Consider the following 20,939-nt stretch of genomic DNA (forward strand, 5'->3'; position numbering starts at 1 on the left):
GTTTTATTCAGTGACACCCAAGCAATAAACAATCGCTGTGTTTAATGCTGCAAGCTTTTTCTCATTTGTACTGATTGACTGATGTTTGTGGGGGAATTTACAAGACAGAGTTTGTTTCCTTGTCCTGCGCTTGTCCTCCACGTCTTTAAGGTAAAATCAGTAGAATTTGCCTGAGCCATTCCCTGAAAGCAAACGAAACAGAGTTAATTGTTGAGGGTGAACTGACGAGAGAAGGTGAAATGAGTGGTTGGTAAACAAGTTTCAGCTCATTTTTTAGTTGCGTCATCGAACACAGAGCAATGTAACAGCATGACAGGCTGTAAACTTTACAAAGCAAATCTCTAAATCACCACAAACCACAGAAGTTACTGTGATCGAGCGGGGAGCAGTGAACGCAGGTGATGCGCTGTCAGCCACTTCACCAGAGGACACCGGTGGATTACACTGGACATTTGATGTTTGCTTGTGCTTGTTTTTGCCGGTGACTGGCTCAGATTGTTGTCTAACATTATGGAAAGGATCACCATAAAGACATACCTTTTTCTAAAGAGTAAGATACATTTTGTTTAACCAGAAACAGCTGGTTTATTACTCTTGCCAAAATTAGCATCATCATTGTCAAGTTGTCTCAAACTTGATGGAAACAAAATAAAACTCACCAAAACATGCTGGTTTGTCTTTCCGTTGTTCCAACAATCGCCACCTCTGGTTTGATCAAATTAAATCCTTAATTCACAGTGTGAAGGAGCGCGAAGCATGCAGGGCATGTGACATCAGACAACAACTACAGGAGAGAGAAGCTTCGCAGGCCCAATGATTTTATACCTGAACTATAGGACACACACTTTAACTTTCCCAGACTGTGTGAAAATTTGGTGTTTTCATATCACAGATGATGAAGAAAGGCTTTAAAATGTGACTCTCACTGGAAAAGCACACTCATGTAGACTGATTGAGGAATTTAGTGAGGCGCACTGAACTGGAAAGAAAGAACCTATTGTCGAATATTCGTATTGGACAGCCAAATGAATGATAAAAATCACAGCCACATAATTTCCTTTGTGAAAATGCTGCATATTATGCCTTTAACAGCCATGTTTTTCTGCAGGCGCTGTATGAGAACATGCTGGTGGAGTTGCCCTTTGCCAGCTTCTTCCTGTCCAAACTTTTGGGAACCAGCGCAGATGTGGACATCCACCACCTGGCATCACTTGACCCAGAGATGTACCGCAACCTCCTCTTCCTCAAGAGTTACGAGGGTGATGTGGAGGAACTGGGCCTCAACTTCACGGTGGTCAACAACGATCTGGGGGAGGCTCAGGTGACGGGGGCTGGGGACGGAGTGGGATGGTGTCGGATAAATGATTCACATGTTCTTGTTTTTCCATCTCTGTTTCTGCCCTGGTCAGTGACTCTCATTCAGCTGTCTTTCCTTCCTCCTGTTTGGTTCCTCTTTGTGGCGTTAATAATTCATTTCCCTCATGATGTACCACTTTTCAGCTCTGGGAGAGATAAAGCACGTCGCCGCTGTCGCCCTAAGCTCTGCTTCAGTGCAGGGAACACAGCGGCTCTGTTGACCATTCCACCTGCCTTTCCTTCAGAAATTATCTCAGAACACGCCTGACAGAAGCACCTTGCTGCTCTTAAGCACGTCCCCTCCAAAGCTCAAGGCTGCGGAGAGAGATGAGCCGCCACCGCCACTCTGAGTCACCTGGACCCAGACCTGCACTCTAGCCGGAGCCCCTGTTTGCTCAGGGCCTTAACGCATCTTATTAGCTCTTCTCAAACAACACCTGAAATGGTCGAGTTACAATGTAGCCCTACTGGTCACAAATAGGGCATCGCAAACACGATAGGGAAAACAATTTGTGAAAGATTAGGCACACACCCGGGAGCAGTCTGCCCTGCATTTGCCCTCGCGAGATAGCCAAAGCAAGCAAGATAAGCACAGTAATTCTCTTACATTAGCACATAATCACAATCTACTGTGAGGGGAGGAAAAAAAAGGCAGAAAATGATTACCTGTCAGTGAGCCACATGTTGCAGTTAGGGGATTGACAAAATAAGAGGAACACCTTACTTTATAATACAATCTTATTCTGTATCACTGCACTGATTACTTTTGTGAAGCTTATCAATCAGTTTTTGTTAAATACTACGTCAGAGAGGTGCTGATTCAAGTCTATTGTCATTTTTGACTTTAGTTTGTACTGTTGTTAAACAAATATCCTGTTAAATGTGTCTCAGTCACTTTTTGTAACCGTCTGCGTGTGACCGCTATTACTCATTGCTGATGCTGTTTGGCAAACGTCAAAACAGCTTAAAGAAATTTCCAGAAAGGTAGTTGAGGTAATGAATGTTTGCACTGGATTAAAATTCCCAAAAGTTCAATAGCTTGAAAAAAGGCAATGTTTCATCAGGTGTGACATAAAGTTTTTGGAGCTTTAAATGGATAGTTTGGATTATTTGAGGTGAGGTTGTACGTGGTAATTATAGGTATCGCTTTTAGTAGATGGCAGTCAGCACATGCCTGGTTTGGAGAAGCAGAGTGGAGTACCAGCATGGAAGCTAAGTAATGAACTGCTGTGGACACGGTCAGCAACAAAAGCTATTTTAGCCAACCAAAAAAGATCCACCTAAAAAATACTTATCATTTTAAATGTATGCTATATCGAGAATATTTTCACTTCTCTACCTTGCTGTCAGACAGCTTTTTCTGATGGGAAACCACTGTTATTCACACAGGGACTATATTCCCCACGATAAGCTGCATAATGTTTCTTTGAAAAATAAAAAAAAAGTAAAAATTGAATTGTTAAAATAAAGGAAACAGGACAGAAAAAGTGATTCAATCATAGTTACTAAATCACAGTTGTAGAAATTATTCTGTTCTGAAAACTCAAGATCACATATGCCAATTGTAGGGAAATTGCATTGGAAAAAAATGAACTTTACATTTTGTCCCGCTGTAGCTGCGATGATGTCGTCATACAGCCAGCTTTATGAACAGAGATGAGCACATCCTATCAAGTGCTAACTGCTCTATAGCTAATGAAAAGAGAACTTGAGGCCAAATTGTATTGGACCAGATGTTCATTGGATGTGCTATACTTAGTAACACTGAAATGCACTTCAGCCACACACACACACACACACACACACACTGAGTGATACCTTTAATCAGAGTGATGTTGGAAAATATTTAATTACGTTTCTTTGATTGAATTAAATCCACCTGGCACTTACATTGTTTGTTGGTCATCTGGCACCCAAGGCAGCCTCGCTGATATGCATAATGAAGTATGCATTATGGCTACCTAACAATAATGTTAGTTAGCTATTGTCAGAACTAAGGTACGTGAAATACTAGAACTAAAACAGTAGAAAACGTGGAACTTCTTTGTCCCTTTTTGACCCAGGTGGTCGAGCTGAAGCCCGGAGGAAAAGACATTCCCGTGACCACAGCAAACCGGATAGCCTACATCCACCTGGTGGCTGACTACAGACTGAACAAGCAGATTAGGCCTCACTGCCTGGCCTTCAGACAGGGCCTCGCCAATGTGGTCAACTTGGAGTGGCTGCGCATGTTTGACCAGCAGGAGATCCAGGTGCGTACGCTGCACATGAGGAGCAAACCTGCCCATCAACCTGCAACCTGCACAGAAACTTCAAATGTTTTTCTGCCTAACAGGTGCTGATATCTGGGGCTCATGTGCCAATTTGTCTTGATGACCTGAAAAAGTTCACAAACTACTCAGGTAGGTTGACATTAAAAATATTTATACTCAATGCAACTCAATAGTGACTCTTTGTTCGACCCTTCACGCTTGGTCAATGCTTGCCCGTGTCTTTAAAACGCCACACCTCCAGTATAACACAGGCCAGGAGTAGCACTCCTCATCACTTTAATGTGTAAAATTGGAGGAATGTTCCTTTATATATAATTATTTTAATGAGTAACAAACAGAGTTACTATCTGAACAATCAATATGGTGAGGATAATGTACAGAATTTTTGAGCGTAGGTTAAGATAATGTCATTCTCTCCATCGTCGTCTCCTTTAGGTGGGTACTCGGCCACTCATCCAGTCATCCAGATCTTTTGGGAGGTGGTCGAAGGATTCACAGACGAGGAAAAGCGCAAGCTGCTGAAGTTCGTCACCAGCTGCTCCAGACCTCCACTGCTGGGCTTTAAGGTGAGGCCTCACCACACTTGAACTTTCCCCTTCGGTCTACACACACTCTGTAGACTGTGTGCTACCTGTATCCTCCATTATTGGCAGGTTTTCCAGGCTCTACAGAAGGGAGTGTTCGCTCTTAATGGGCTTGTAATGAAAATACCTAGACTGATAACAACCCTCAAAATGATCATTTTCAAATTAAGCGGCGATAAGAGCGGGCCAGCGTGGTGAGGCCTTATCTCCACGTCCGCTGTTGTTTTATAGTTCATGACCTTCCTCTGTTGAAGAACTCCGTCTGCAGCTCTGTGTGTGTGGGCTTGGTCGACGGAGATCCTGGCCGGACAAATATTGCCATTCAGAAGAACTCTGCAGCAGGTTGAACTTTTGAACGTTTGCCTTCTGTGTGACATGGCAGAAAGCAGTAATCTCCTGTTAAATGAACATACAAGGAAACGATACCCCCCCCTTATTCCTAAACATTGTCTCAGCAGTGCTGAATCATTATTGCTAACCTATTTCTGAAATGATTTCCTAATTGGAAGCCGTTTCACTTACTCACTGACTTGATTTGTGGGACACTTAGGTAGTTTGAGATAGGGGGAAAAAAAGCAGAAAGTGTTGCTCATGGCCATTAAAGACTTTTTATGTGTCTTACTTCGTCTAACCAGAAGCTGTAATCATCATATGATTGGTTTTAGGACTCTTTATGACTGTCATCAGTTAGGAAAAACCTAATTGCAGTTCTGCAGTGGAGTGAGGGAACAAAACTCTCCTTAAAATCCTTCGGAGTCCCTCCTCTCAGGGTTTGAGAGTTGCCTTCCCTCCTCATTTAATCAATTTGACTTTGGCAAGTGTGTGGATGTCCCCCCCATCCCTCCACTCTTTCCTTGTCTCTTCGCCGGGCCGGAAAGGGCGGTAATTCGTGGGGGGAGCGGCCCCTGACCCGGCCCTCAGCCTGAGCCAGCTAAGCCTTAATTAGCTGTCGTGAAAACGGCCCAGGATTCATTAGAGGAGAAATAGCTCTGTCAGGAGAAGCCATTTAAAAAAGATGATGGAAACTCTCTTTTTTTCCAGAATGATAGCTGTGGTAATGGCACTTTCTCAATAAGCAACGATAGTTTAATACGGTAATTGTCAGAAAAATGGGGTCATTACAGCTAAGCCCCCGAAGAGCCATTTAATCGGGCGAGTATGGCCACTGCAGCGCATACGCTAACTTTAAATAGCAGGATGAAATCAGGGCGGAGGAGCGTATTCGTCGGCCCTGCTTGTGATGGAAACGGTCCGTGTCACCGTCTGCAGATGAGGTGGCCTCATCACAAGGAGGCTTGATTTAAAAAATGCCAGATAGACAACATGAAATGACCATTCCTCCAGTGTCTCATCCAAGGGTCAAACTGTGGGCCAGTTTCCCATTCAGTACCTTTCAAGCACTAACCTGATTTCCTAAATTTATACTTCCACTGTATTAGCTTAACGCTTAATGTCTCTCTTTTAACATTTATCCCCTTGTGCAATTTGACATTTATTGCTTAATCGGGATTGCTTTGGACATTGCGATCATCTACACGAGTTGATTCACGTCTCATTTTTTAGTCTTGTCTTTAAACGCCTCAAAATGTTCCAATATCCCTGCGACTGCAACCAATTTGTCAGGCGATTCTTAAAGGTGTAACATACAACAGTCAGCCTCACGAAATGTCAGCAAACAACTATTTAAGGTGTAAGGATATAGAGGATTAAAGCCATCCTGACCAGAGAGTGAAGTCACACTCCCTTTGAGTGAGTAGTGTGAGGAACAGGTAGATCATCTTGGTCTGCATTTGATCAGCACTGCCTAGTTTGACAGTTTGAGCTGAGTTTCTGAAGCCTTCGTCGGACACTGGCCCCAAAGTAGCAGCCGGCTGGTCACAATCTATCATATATTTGAGCTAAACGGTACTCTAAAATACGTTTATAAAAACACTTTAAGCAAGAAATAGGCAATGTCGTAACATAATCTTAATAATAATAATCTTGATCCATATGAGAGCTGGGGCAATTTTTCGATGGCATCTATAATGGAAAATATGTTTCTGAAAACGTTTTAGGCGAGAAATAGACAATGTAGTAACATAATTGTAATGACATTTTATGCTGCCCTCTTGGCCAGGTCACTCTTGAAAATCTCAATGAGGCTTTTACCTGGTAGAATAAAGGATTATTATTATGATCTTGATCCATATTTGATCAGCACTGCATAGTTTAACAGTTTGATCTGAGTTTGTGAGCAGTGTGTGTTTAGATACTGCTTTTTTTTTTCACTCGCTCACTTCATTTAGTGAACGAAGCATTCGTTTGTTTTGGTCTGAGATGCTGTTGTTCTGCTGCGCCCTCTAGTGGCAGTGAGTGTTGCACACAGCACCTTTAACGCCTTACGTCTGCACACAGGAGCTCTACCCGGTCTTCTGCATCCACAACGGCGGCACAGACCTGGAGCGCCTGCCCACGGCCAGCACCTGCATGAACCTGCTCAAGCTCCCGGAGTTCTGTGACCAGCACCTGATGAGGAACAAGCTGCTGTACGCCATCGAGTCCTCCGCCGGGTTCGAGCTGAGCTGAGGGAGGGGGGCGAAGGCTTCTCTGTCCCTGCATCCGTGGACTCGACGCCACAGAAATGGCTTGGGAGAGAAAGACTTGAGGCAAAGAAGAAAAGCAAATGATGCACTGACCTGTCTGATTTACTGTGTTTGTGTGAGTATGAGTGTGCGCGTGCCAAGCCGGGGGTTTGGAGAAAGGGGTGCAAGGATGAAGTGGGGTAGGAAGCCTTTTTTTTATTTTATCCTTGTTGCTTTTAAGTAATTTAAACATTAAATAATTTGTCAGAACACTTCAGAAGAGAACAGTGATACAGTTGAATTTTGCAGGAAAAATCATGCAAGCGTGAAAACAAAAAAACCGAGAGAAGCAGCTGCTCTCTCGTTCAATCTCACAGGAACAGACAGTTATTTTTCACCAAAGATTAAGTGACATCATATAAAAAGGCAATATAACAGACAGACAGACAGACAGGGACAGACTGTAGGACTCTAAAGCCACCTTGTGGTGTGCCAAGGGCTGCGGAGATGGGGGATCTTTTCTGTATAGCCATCATGTATTTTCACATCGAAGTCATCGAAACTCCAGTTTTTGTGATTTCTCCAACAATTATTATTACTAGTAATAACTGTTCACGTCCGATAACCATACCGTAAGTGTTCACACGCCATCTGAAGTGTGTTGAAATGGCTTATATTTCTGGACTAGATTTGGGGCAGAGTATAATATGATTATGGATTTGTTAATATGTATATGTTTACAACTGCTCTTGTATTATTCATTTATTCAGTATTTGTACAGGTTTGTTTTTCTTTCCTTTGTGTGACGAGTGGAGGCCTCATGTATTCAAACGTGCCCGCTAAGGTGAACAATCTCCTCCCTGGTCAGCAGCGCCCTGAAGTTTGCTCTCTGGGAGCCCCAGCTGCGTTACATTGATGAGGCTTCAGATGATCAGTGTACCAACAGGGTGATGAAAAAACAACATTATGGAAATTAATAAACCCACTTTTCTTTTTGCATTTTCCTTCCATAAGTCTCTTTTCTTGTTGCTTGTAATTTACAGTAATGACCAAGACATAAAACAGTGCTTTGTGGGAAAATCTCCTCCTGAGTTTTATGGCCTCTGACATATAATTAAAGAAACATCCAGTTAAGAAACACTGAGCAGAACTATTCTGGCCTTGAGATGCATTATCGGGCTGAGCACAAATTAAGATTGTGTGCGTTTGTCATAAATCTACCTGCCCTCTGATGCAGCACAGCCCAGGAAGATATCCATCCCTCTTTGGACCGAGTCCATCTTTCCATCCTCTCTCCTCTCTCCATCCTCTGCTGAAACAGCCAACTTTACCGCCCCCTCTTCTCCTCCCTGAGCCCGAACCCCGCACATCAGCTGGGCCAGGGAACTCAAAGTGATAATTGGGTCTTAAAAACCGGACTTGTCATTGAAATGAGGGATTCATCTCAATTACTATGAGATTTATTTAAGACTATTACCTCGTGATGGATTATAACTGACAAAGTTAATGCAGGATGTTATGAATCATCCTCAGTACGTAATATACTTTAGCTTGCTCATAGGCCTTTTAAGGCCTAATTGAAGCTTTTAAGCTTGTTTATCTTGCTGCAGGAGCAAGAAAACATCAAAAATCACTTCAGGGTGATTGTGGATTGGAGCCTACTTTGCACAAAATTACTCCAAAAGTGCCATCAACTGCACGCGTGGAAGGCAAGCATTAAACCAGATGTGAGTGCCCGACGTGGAGGCACAGCTGACAAGTTAATCATACCTGATTCAGCCTTCAATGAACAAGTAAGAAATCATGGGACAGGATGACATTCATAGCTGCAGGTATTGCATCAAACAGAAAATGTCTGGTTATAACAGAGTGCCATCTGGTGGTCAACCAGTGCTGCTGCATGGAGAACATTTTAAATGTTTGTAGGCATTTATGTTGTACATCAGCAGGAGAATTTGTGTAAATTTAGTCACCTTCTTCTGCAAGAAAACAGAAAACATTTGGTTGTTCTGGTGATGGACACATTTCAAAGATACATGATTATTACACTTTAGCCGGCTAGTTGTTACAGAAACTGCTTCCCTTAAAGATGCCTTGCAACCCTCGCAGGAAACAGGGCTGTAGCTGCTACTGATGTCATGTCCTCAATGTTATTTTTGCAAATTTAGGGGATTTTAACAACATAAATAGCTGTTTACGTCATACAATTACACTCAAACTATGCATGGTGTCTATTTGTGCCTGATTCTAGTATAGTAGTACATCTTTTTGTCGAGTTATTTTTGTCTTTGAGACCTGTTTTCCTAAAACCTGCTAGTTTAGTAGGAATATTTGAAACTGTTTCCAATAAAAAGCAAGGGGCTTATGTTCAAAGAAAAGAGACGTGCATTAGGCTAAATGTCTGAAGATTTGGAAATAAAAGTTAATTTCTAAAGCCACCTTTAGATATTTCTGTTAAACGCTCCTGAGCAGAAAAGACAAGAGATTCAGATTGACTGCCTGAGCTTTATGAAGTGTAGCTGGACAACATACATTAGTCTCAAAAAAGAGAGATGTTTTCTACCAGGCTTAACTTACTAGCTAATTTCCATTCCCTAATTAAAGAGAAACAATAAACCACAAAGGAAAACATCATCCCCACACACACAGTGACACATTTCATAAGAAAAACACTACAGAATACAAATATTCAAACATTAAATACATCTATACAAAGTTATAAAAGTTGGTGTCAACATGTCAAATTAATGCTGAGATTTTTTAACTTCTTGGGAAAAAACTATGGAAATCTCTGCAGGTTTTCAGATTGGCAGGGAGCAGCACATTATGACAGTATTAATACTGTGTGACAGAGCATAGTTATGAGTGTACTCTCTGCCTGTCCAGACATGAACAGGGAGTAGCCCAACCTTAGTTCTGGGTTTTGAAAGTCTGCATGTGAGCAGCAGCTTAGTCTACACTATTTGGGCAACTTCACAGTCAAGAATGATCATTATCTGTCTTCTAACCTTCCACATTTGTATGAAGTAAATCTCTGCATGCGGTCATGACAATCAAAGAAAAGCATATAAAAGTCTAAGTGAATACATTTTAGAGAAGCTATCGACTGTATCAAAAAATGACCTGTGCATGATATCTTATTGCTGTGATTCCTTCTACTCAATGAGTCTAATTAGATACTGACTGCCCATAATGTTCAGTGTAATTAATAGCATCTGTCATTTTCATTGGGTCTTCTATAGCTGGCAAGAGCTCCAGCCAGCTTTAACTGCAAGAACGACCTTCATTTTCCATTTAAAATCGATGCCAGTCTGTAATTTCAGCCTTGGTTTGGTTCAAAACTGCAATTACTTGCACTGCTTCATTCTGTTTCTTTGGGTTACGATGAGTTCAGCCCACCGATTTCTTCCTTTTTTTTTTTTTTTTAACCCAGATCTTCTGGGTCCTGCCCAGTTTTTAGATGTAAAAATAACCTATGGAAGCTCAATTCTGTCAAGAGAGTCAAAGGGATATTTCACAATTTGGACTTTTTAAAATACAAATTGGCAAATGCAGACTTTAAAGCTTGTCCTGTCACATTATGTAATGCACACACTAACTGGTGGAGTACAGGTGTTTTCACTTATTTTACCTGGTTACCCCTCTTCTCTCTGGACAGGTACATCGTGATGTCTCCATGACTCTCCTAAATGTTAATAACATAACAACAAGATGTATTCATACAACACTTATCAAAATCAGCATTACAAAGTACCTTCAACAGCCAATCATAACACAATTGAAAAAAACAATGCAAACAATCATGTGAACAGTTCAAATTTAGATCATATCGCAGGAACATGATAGTATGTTTAATTTCTTTTTAAAAAACATTTTTTTTAACCTATGTTTTATTTTAACATAATCGTGCCATGCATGCAGTACAGCTTGGCATCATTTCACTTTAGTTTTCCATCACTGTCCTTAAAAAATTTATTGCTGCCCTCTAATCCATCTAGTTTTAGTACAAGTGCAATAAAATGTTCAAGTACAGTCGGATGTACATAAAATCAAAATCTCAATAATTTAACATAATGGTTCTTCCCCTTCTGAGTGTCCCAGTAAACCATGCCAGTGAGTCTGCATTATAACATGGAGCTAGACACCTAAATAGAAAAAAGTCAAAGTTATTGGTTATACCTGTGCTTTTCCTTTAATGTATCAAACGTTCCTATAAGGTGTATTAATTTACAATTACTTTACCCTCATTTGTTGGAAGGTGTGGTCTTCCATAACAGTATTTTGTAGGCAAAGCTGATAATTATAGCAATCATTATAGGTCACCTGTTTCTCACACTACACGACAGATGGCGCAGAAAGCCGTTTGTCTGGTCCTGTTACCTGCACACTGCCTGACAGGAGCTGAGATAATTTAACCAATTTCCTGACATCTTGACTTATGTCTCCCTTCAGGTATAATGCACATGTGTACAGTACAGACAGTCGTCTGTCCTCGGTTCGCCGGATCTGTTGAGTGTCATCATGGATGTGTGAGCAGGTCAGAGAAACAGCGCTGCTGTCGACACTCAAAGGCATGATGCTTTCAGGTACCCCTTGTAAAAAACAAACACCGTGCACAGGAGGTGACACAATTGTTTTAAAATTGACCAGTTTCGGTCCTCGGGTATACATTGATCTGAAATCTGGGTTCTGATGGCCTGCGAAACAATTTAGAGATACCAAAATTAATCTATATAAAAAGAAAAACTTAACTTTGCTTTTAGTTTACTTTCTAGTGCCAGAGCACAATAGTAGCAACATGAAGGAAATGTCTTATCTGAAAGTAGATCATTCATTGTTTAGACAAATTAATTCTTACCAAATTTAATATTAACAAAATATACATATAAAACAATAAATAATAATAAATATTTGTAACATTACCACTATACATTTTTTTGCAAAAGAATGTTCCTATTAATCTTGTTAACTGTTAATGGTGCTTTTGGCCAGTTCTTCTTGAACATCCTGAATGCAACATTAGAGTTATAGAATAATTTGGAATGTAACATAAGAGTTCTAGAATTAATTTTGAATGCAACACTAGAGTTGTAGAATAATTCTAAATGCAACATTTGAGTTCTAGAATAAATCTGAATGCAACATTAGAGTTCTACAATAATTCTGAATGCAACAGTGAAGTTGTCTTTCACCTTTACCTTTTCATTAACAGCTGTTTCATCCAATGCAATACTACTTGCCCCACTTTTTTTGAAAAGAGTGTTGGTTTGTGATAACTTGATTAACAGAGATAAGAACATGCACAATGTAAATACCATATCAACCAAAATACTAATAATCCTAAGGAGAGAGTTTGACACAGGGCTCCTAAACATGAAAGCCCTCCAAATTATAGGTACAAGATGTCTTTAAACTGTGTTTATTACAGGGGTGGAGGAAATGGATTACAACTACTCAAATTACTGTAATCCAGTCTTTGTTGGGATATTTATGTGAATATTTTTTAAAGTTTTTACTTTAATTTTACTTTGTAATTTGAATTTTATTTTCTACAATTAGAATTAATATCCAAAACTTTCATCTGCATTTTTGTAGCAAATGAAGCTAGACGGGCCAATGAAAACCATGTGGCCTATATATGAACAATACACACACACACACACACAGTGCATGACCACTGAGAACACTGCAGGAGTTTGGAGTAATTTACACTGTAGATTTGGAGAAACAGAAACCTTTCCACTGAATGCTTAGTATTGATAATGCATTAAACATCAAAGGTTAAAAATATAGAAAAAGTATACTTTGTACTCTTACTTCAGTATTTTTAACCATCAGTAGTTTTACTTGTACGCGAGTAATATTTCACTGATGTAACAGTACAAATTTACTTGAGTGTAGATTTTCAGTGCTCTTTCCACCACTGAAAAAATGGCACTATGTTTGAAGAGTACTTGTTTTCTAATATCCGACAGTACTTGAAAGCAGCAGCAGTATAGTGGGCTAGTCGCTATCAGTAGCCACATCACCAGCAAGCAGCCACCAGCGGCTGCAGTTACAGGTTCCGCACTCAGGCGGGGACTACAGGGGAATAGCAACAACAGAGAGAGGCCGGGTGGAGCGGACATTTCATTTCATTTCGCCTTCATACGGGTGAGCACTCATTTATTTTATTTGCAGAGATGTAACGTGTGTCGACGCGGCTTTACGTTACTCGCTGACCGCTGAATGTTTTTAACGTGTCCTGTCGCATAACGTTAGACTCGGCACACGTTAACATGTGGGGATGCTGTGGTGTCGTAACCTGATGTCTCCCGCTATCGTCGGTCCCATAAATTACACATTATCGTTATTCTACCACAAATTCAGTTGTCAGTTTGAGGACAGACTGAACGTTAAGCTAGTTAGCCGAAAACATAACAAATGAGTGCAGCTCCCTGTCTTTGCCTGGCTGTAACGTTAGCTATCCGAACCCAAATAATCATAACTTAGCAATAGCTAGCTACAATGTTAGCCATACAAAACCCAAATACAGAAGGGTTTGTAGGTAATTAACTAAATTAGTTACTAATGAGGTGGAAAAGATGGACGCTGCCATAGCTAACTATATATTTGTTACCAGTCCAACGGTTGTTCGTAAAGGCAACACGAGACCACCACCAGTCCAATATTAAAGTTATGACGCCACTATTTTTAGATATGTTTTCACTTGTTATGTAACGTTTTGCCCATTTTATTAATATCCTCGTGCTTTGTGCCAATACATCTCTTAAAAACTTAAGTGTATCTCTAACAATGTCCATACATCTCTAACTAGCTAAAAGTGTCCATTCAGGAACTTTCCGGAAGTTTCTAGTAATGTGATCGGTCTGTTGTGTTTCACAAGTTGCAGCAACACTTGTCATGTCTAACATGCCTATTGATGTCAGTTTACAGAAAGTACACAGATATTACCTACAGACAATGAAGAAAACATCTTTTCAGCCTGTATTTTACTCAGTTTAAAGGCTACGGTTTGTTTTCATTAGTGGTTGCCATTGGTTACACGGGCCTGGACGAGAGGAAGTAGGTCCAGTGAACGGAAATAATATTTTTGACCCATTTTATTTGCTCAATATATACCAAACAAAAGTATATTGGTCTGTATCGGTATTAGAGCTGCAACGATTAGTCGATTATTTAATTAACTGCCAACTATTTTTATATCAATTAATGAGTTTGAGTCATTTCTTTAATTAAAAAAGTCCAAATTCTCTGATTTCAGCTTCTCGCATGATATTATTATTATTATTAGTCAGTAGTTATTATTATTATTAGTCCTCTTATGACAGTAAACTGGATATCATTGTTTTTTATACATACATATAGTTTGATTAAATGAAGTACTGTATGATCTTGTATGCTATGCTGTGTTTATTATATTCTGTATATAAAAAATATACTTTGATATCAGAATTGTTTTCTTATGTAATATTGGTCTCGGCACCTGTCCCAAATATTGTCCCAGTATTGTTGAACCCTAGTATTGACTGCAACTAACATAATTTCAAATAGTTTCAGCAGCTTCATCTACTCCAGCTGCTAAGATTAGGCCTGCTACCAACCATTATTTTCATTGTACATTAATCTATTCATTGTTTTCTTGATAAATTGATTAGTTGTTTGGTCTATAAGATACGCCAGAAAAAGATGAAAAATGTTTCTCAAAGCCCAGGATGACATCCACAAATGTCTTGTTTTGTCCACGACTCAAAGATATTCAGTTTATTGTCATAGAGGACTGAAAAAAAAACTTGAAAATATACACATTTAAGAAACTGGAATCAGAGATTTTTTTTTTACTTTTAATTAACTTTTAATTTAATTTCTATTATATATTTTGTGACTAGGCTAGATTACAACACAGTTTGATAAAAAACAGGAAAATAGGTAACAAGTAAAAGTAAGGTACAGGTGAGATGAAACAAAACCTTTAGGATGTACTAGGTATTAGAATATTTTATTCAATGTGTCTTGCTGGTATGTTCCTCAGAGTTTGACTGGAAAATATGCCGTGCACTATGTAAATACTTCTATTGAAAGGTTGGCAGTTATGGTACAAAGGTTTGACAAGCAATGTCATCTGTTTTTAAGTGACAAAACAGAAGGTGTTGTTATGATCCCACGTGAGGCTGACCAATTTGACCATGTAAATAAGTTAGGTTTAAGTTGTGATAGCCCCATCAGTACGAGGTATGGTATGAGAAAATTAGAACAGGCATACCAACTATATAAAGACCGTGTGTTAAATGAAAACATTAACATTCAGGTTTATTGTCTTCTGAACAGTAATTTTTTGTAGTTATTTCACCAATTTTCAAAAGGAGCAGATAAGTTTTAACAAGATTTCCCCTTCCTGGATTTTTTTTTATTCCATGCATGAAAAATTGTAAATGGATTGACTGTCAAAGGAGACAAAGCCCACTGCTGTTTACAGTAAATTAAGCTAAGTCTTCTTGGGATGATGATCTCTTAAAACATGTTTCCACTAATAGAAAGTAAAAAGACAAATGAAGAGAGAACTGAAATGAGCTGCTGATCATGTGCACACTCTGTAGTGTTTGAATCATAAACACTTCACTCAGTTGCTATGAATCATTTCAGGTAAGGCTTATTATTGTGTTGTGTTCAGCTGTCATCTGTCTCTCCCCTCTGTCAGCTGTGATTTGTGTTAGGTGTGTTGGTTTCTGGCTGCTCAGACTGTCCAGTGCTCTTGTCTTGTCAGTGTCAGATTTTTAGTGGTGTTTGAGTGTTCTTGGACGCAGACAGACCCACTTCAACTGCCTAAGCTGATTGCAATCATAGTGGGGGTGACTATGTTCTCAGTGTTCGGTTTAGTAACAGTGCGAGGCTTGGTTTACAGGTAATTATTCTGAAAAATGAAGTCTGTGGGGACAGATTGGGCCTAAAACAAAAGGGATCAAGGGAAGTATAATCAGAGATTTTAATCAAGAGATAAAACCTAGAGTTGCTCTGCAGGTAATTAACTGGGGAGTTGCTGTGCAGATGGAAAAGCTTTTACAACAACAGTGTACCTTTTTATGAGCCCATACCCTGATTATCTGCTTATACAGACATGATCTTGATTCCAGTAAGCTGCTAGGCACAACTTCAGCCCTGATAACTTGTGATGGATATCATTGGTTGACCTCCAGTCCTCACCTGTGTCCTGTTATATTGAGTGTCAGGTGTGACTGAGTCTCATCCGCTATTAATTTTTGTTTAATCTAATTTACACACACATATATATGTACCCAGTGCACACTTAGCCTGCAAGTAACCACATATTAAAATTAATAAAGAAATTTAAATATGCAAAATAGCTGCTAAATAGCTCTAATATGATAAATTACTTTGATACTATATAAAGTATCTTAACATCTTTTCATTCCTGGGTTTATTCTTGTGTCTTCTAAGTCTGCATTGCAAGAATTTGACGTTTAGTCTCATTTATTTACTGTTACACAATATTGCCCTTTCAAGGGAAATCTCATTTGGCACACCAGTGCTGCACAGATGAAAAAAAAAACTTGAACAGATGTTGTTGTAGTCTCTTGCTGCTGAATTTGTCAAGAAGTGTTTGCTCCAAAATCCCGTGTAGACTGCTACAGAGTCAATGTTTAATGCAGAGATCAAAGCAATGCTGGTGACTACTGGGTAACTCACTCTACCTCTGAACCCATGAACACTAGCTTAGTTTAAGATCTTCTGGCAACTTTCTTTTTTAATCGTTGAATAATCCTTCCTTCATCTATCCATTGATTTTGGAGTTGCTGTTCCCTTGCATCTTCCACGTGTCGCTCATGGGAATCCCATATTTCAAAGCCACCTGAGTGATGTAGTCCCTCCAGAGTGTTGCCCTGAGGTACACCTGCAAGTGCATCTGTTAAAGGGTAGGTCGTGGGGCTGAGGTTCTCACAAGTTACTCAAACCACCACAACTGGGTCCTGTAAATATGGAGGAAGCAGATCGTCGCTGAGGTTTCCCCTGGTTTCATTTTTAGTATACATCAGGGTCAGAGTGACAATCAGAGAGTTGCTTTGTGAATCATATCGGTCTTTACAATCACAGTGTGAAATACTGCTCATTTACTGCAACTAACTGGCTGTCATTTTCATTTTTGCATGATTTTTATTGCCTTCATCTTGAAATTCATAAGCTTTTATGACAAGTCAATTCAAGTTCATTTATTGGGCACATTTAAAGACAACAGATGTGCTTTACAAAGAGATTAAAATGTACACATGAAAGAACAAATAAAACACAGGAATGATCAGTAAAACTACAGATAGAAATAAAAGGGTATAAGTGAATTAACAGAAGCTTAATATCCTATCCTAATTATGATACAAACAGCATTAGACAAACATTAAGTACAATATAAACAAATAAATTGTGGTCAGTTAAATAAAAGACATGGGTCTGTATTTCAGCGAGCTACTCAACCACAATGAAAGTAGAAAGAGATCCTTGTAGAGACAACCGTGACAGCAATTAATAATCACTGTAATTTCCTCTAAAAATAGGCTTGAATGGGAAAATTGCTTAATGTTGAAATGTTTATAGGAACAGCTGTTCCCACAGTAAATTTGATGAAAAATGCATGAGGTCATTTTGTTACGACTGATCAGGGATTCCTGCACAATACAAATCCCTTGTCAAAATTACAGTAAAATGGGGAAAATGCTGCTTTTTGCTCAGTTTTACTTTGACTATGGACTACAAGTATTTTGAGGCTGACTGATGCTAGATTTTTGGGTTCAGTGTAAATAGAGTGTTTGCACCATCGTCATGATTTGGTTAGTCAGTAACCCAGATGCACAGCCATTTTGGAGATACCAGGATGTAAACACAGACTGAACTGCACACTTAAGTTTCAATATAATCCGACTTCAAGATGTCCAAACCATGGAAATGTTCAAGAAAATGTGTTGAAGGTGCTAAAACTTACAGAGAAGGACTTGGACAGGAGGAAAGGGCATGACATTATGAGAAACTAAAGTTAATGTGTGGTAAAGATCCATATGAGCTGACTCTTTCTTTTCAGAATAACAACTGGATAATTTTGCTTTCTATTTCTGATCCAGACATAGTGAACTACTTTGTTTCTGTCTTTAAACTGATAACTTTTATAACCATCACCTCTGGTACTCTGAGGCATCATGGGACTGACTGACCCACATCTGTTTGCTCAATTCACGCTGAGTGGAGCAAGAATCCATCCGATCTGGGTTAGCTGTGTAATGCTACCACAAGGCATCAATACGCACATACATGCATGAATACACACACTGCACAGAAGCATGAGTAAACACATCTAGCAGGCACTAGTGTCCATTAACTCTGAACTGCTGCGGGGGGCTGGTACCAGGTGAGTGGGTCAGTAATGGCTGGAGTGAGGGGGATAAAAGAATAAACATTTAATATGATGAGTCAGGATACTGACTTGTTTTTTTAGAAAGACCCAGAGGAAAATGATGACTTTCTGGGTCATATCTCTATATTTATACCGTGGCCTATACTTGGATGTGGGGAGATGTGAACAGTTAAGGACAGATAGATTGTAAATCAGTGAATTCAACAGTAAAAGAGGGTGCAGATAATGAAGTGTCAAAGGGAGATTTGGAGTTACCGCCTGACTCAGACATCTGAAAAAGAGGAGTTTTGTTCCTGTGCCATGTCCCAACCAGGAGCCGCTAACTGGCACCATCATGTGCCAAACACCCCCAACCCCCCACATGCTCATAACACACACAAACACAATCTATCGGCAAAGGCCACAGGTTATAAATAGCAAACAAACAGGACACAGTGGACTCCAAGTGTAAGTAGTCCTCCTCACTGGTTTGTTTATCATTTTTAGCGTGATAGCTAAGATTTCTCTTGATGATTAGTGGTCAACTGTGGGTTTGCTTGGCATTTTCCTTTGTTTTAGTTGGCCTGTTGCCGTCTGTTGAACGATTTTGCCTGTCACAGAGAAATACACAACCAAAGCAGCTTGTTGAGTTGTTGGAGTATTTGTTCAGGTCAAGGTCTATTTAAGAATGGCAACTTCAGCTGTGATTTATCAGGTTTGGTCGATATTTTGGGTCAGAGATTTGTGTCATAAAGGCCACAGTAAACAGAATTGGTGTGAGTTTATGTCCTAACATTTTTTCCTCACGCTCTGTTCTAGAGGTGCAGATGTTATAGTTTAGTTTAAACAAAGGTTGTTTATGTGCAGAGTGAGCATAGTAACTGTCTTCTTAAGTATGATATAGTATCATTTAATATAAAAAAGGTCTCATGAGGTTGAGCTTTCCCCTTTTTTTTAAGTGAAATAAGATTTTCTGAGCCAAAACATACAGAAATTAACCTTTAAAACTATGTACTTTTTAATCTGAGAAGAAACAGATCTCCTCTTTTTATAGACCACAGAGCAGAGTCTGAAAAACAGAGCCTGCTCTCCTTGTATCAGTGTTGAAAGAAAATGTGTGTTTAAGTCCCACTCACAGCCAACAAAAAATGCCACTGGGGAAGTTTTATCCCTTCAGTAACAAACAATTATAAAAACTTGTTCCCCATAGAGTATTATTTGCATGCCACATCAGTGGATTATGCATGAAAAACAGAGAGTAAAATACTGTAACGGTTATTCTTAATTTACATGGTTAGCCAAAGGCAGCCTTCATTGGACACATGAGGATGATGGCAGCTAAAGACTGTGTATGGTTTAGAAAAGATGTTGCCCACTGTGACTTCAGGGTAGTGTAACTGATTTACTCTGTTTAGAGATGGTTATGTTAAGAAGTCCTATACCTTTAAAAATTGGTGAGATTAAAGGTTATATTCATGTTCATGAAGCCATAAATCTCCTTAGTTATTGCTGCTATGCAAAGCTGTTCAAGGCAAGTTTAGGCAAGATTATTTATTCCATTCTCACACAGCACCTTATGCAGTTTACAATGAAACTATTAACAATGGGTGACAATCAACAATTGAAATTCTTTGAATTTTCTGAAACAATGGCTCCTTGATTTCAGACAGTGATGGGCAAAAACAAGCCTCTCATTTCTAGGCAGCAACTCATCCATTTTATTTGCTGAAATGACCTCTGTCACAGTCAGATTTGCTAATTAAGTTAACGTTAGGTCCATGATATGTTTGAAAGTGCTGTCTTTGGCTGACTTTTTAGTGTGTCCAATTGAAAGAGAAACCTGTAAAAAGTGTCTTTAATATATACACGATGGCTACAAAAATTGGGTTATGGGGTTGCTGTTAAGGTTACAAAGTTTTTACATTTTTCTTCACCAGTAGTTCAAAATATTAATTTTATTATATTATTATTATTAATCGATTAATCATTAATAATAATTAGTAAGATACAAAATGCACATCTTTTTCTAATTGTAAGTTTTATTTAAACCTTTCTAGGGGTACGTGAGTTAATCTGATACAGTAATTCATGAAGTATAAATCATTTAAACTATCAGAATAATAAAACAATGAGGCTTTTGCTTGAAACGGCAGCTCTCGTCTGTTCCTTTTCATTGAATAAATTGCTAAGCCAAACAAAATAAATGGGTTGCAGTTACTGCCATTGTAGACTAACAAGGCAGACTAAACCACACACACACAAGATATGATATGATTTCAGTATATGTCAGAATAAGTTTATTGTTAAGTAGGTTTGCACATAGAAGGATTTTGTCTTGATGTTGGTGCACAACGGTACACATGCTGAGCAGAAAAAATAAAAAGGAAGACAGAAAGCAAGTAGTGCAAGTAAAAAAAAAAAAAATTTAAGAATATGTTGTTTACATGAAAGAGCTGTACAGTTTTGTACAGGAAAGTTCAAAGTATTCACTGGGGATTCAGGAAAAGTTCACAGTGTGCAGTATAAGAATATTTGAAATGAGCGAGATAGTAATTCAAAAAAGTTGTCATCCAAAATTATGGGTAAGGCTTGAGTGAACTATCAGTCTTGAAGGATGGATAACCACTGACATACTGGCAGCTTTATCAGTCATGTGATCCTTATAATATCTATTGCTGTATCTATTGTTGTCTCTTTCTACATCAGGGAATATATTCTGTAGAAATGTTTTCCACCATCATCCTAACAGAGTCATATTTTTGCTTCT

At 39.1% G+C, this 20,939-nt stretch overlaps 1 protein-coding gene across 1 annotated transcript in view; it reads left to right on the plus strand.

Annotated features, from left to right (window-relative positions):
- The window catches only part of ube3c (ubiquitin protein ligase E3C), a 33,570-nt gene extending 25,794 nt beyond the window's left edge, over positions 1–7,776 (plus strand). Inside the window, exons 20-24 of the mRNA XM_084747083.1 lie at positions 1,109–1,321; positions 3,420–3,608; positions 3,692–3,758; positions 4,065–4,195; positions 6,611–7,776. Of these exons, the coding sequence (XP_084603209.1) occupies positions 1,109–1,321; positions 3,420–3,608; positions 3,692–3,758; positions 4,065–4,195; positions 6,611–6,781 (771 nt within the window). The 3' untranslated portion in view covers positions 6,782–7,776. The remainder of the gene's footprint in view (positions 1–1,108; positions 1,322–3,419; positions 3,609–3,691; positions 3,759–4,064; positions 4,196–6,610) is intronic.
- Positions 7,777–20,939: the final 13,163 nt, after the last annotated feature.

This window comes from Lutjanus erythropterus, chromosome 21, assembly GCF_056507025.1.
Source record: "Lutjanus erythropterus isolate fLutEry1 chromosome 21, fLutEry1.hap2, whole genome shotgun sequence".
NCBI lineage: Eukaryota > Metazoa > Chordata > Actinopteri > Lutjaniformes > Lutjanidae > Lutjanus > Lutjanus erythropterus.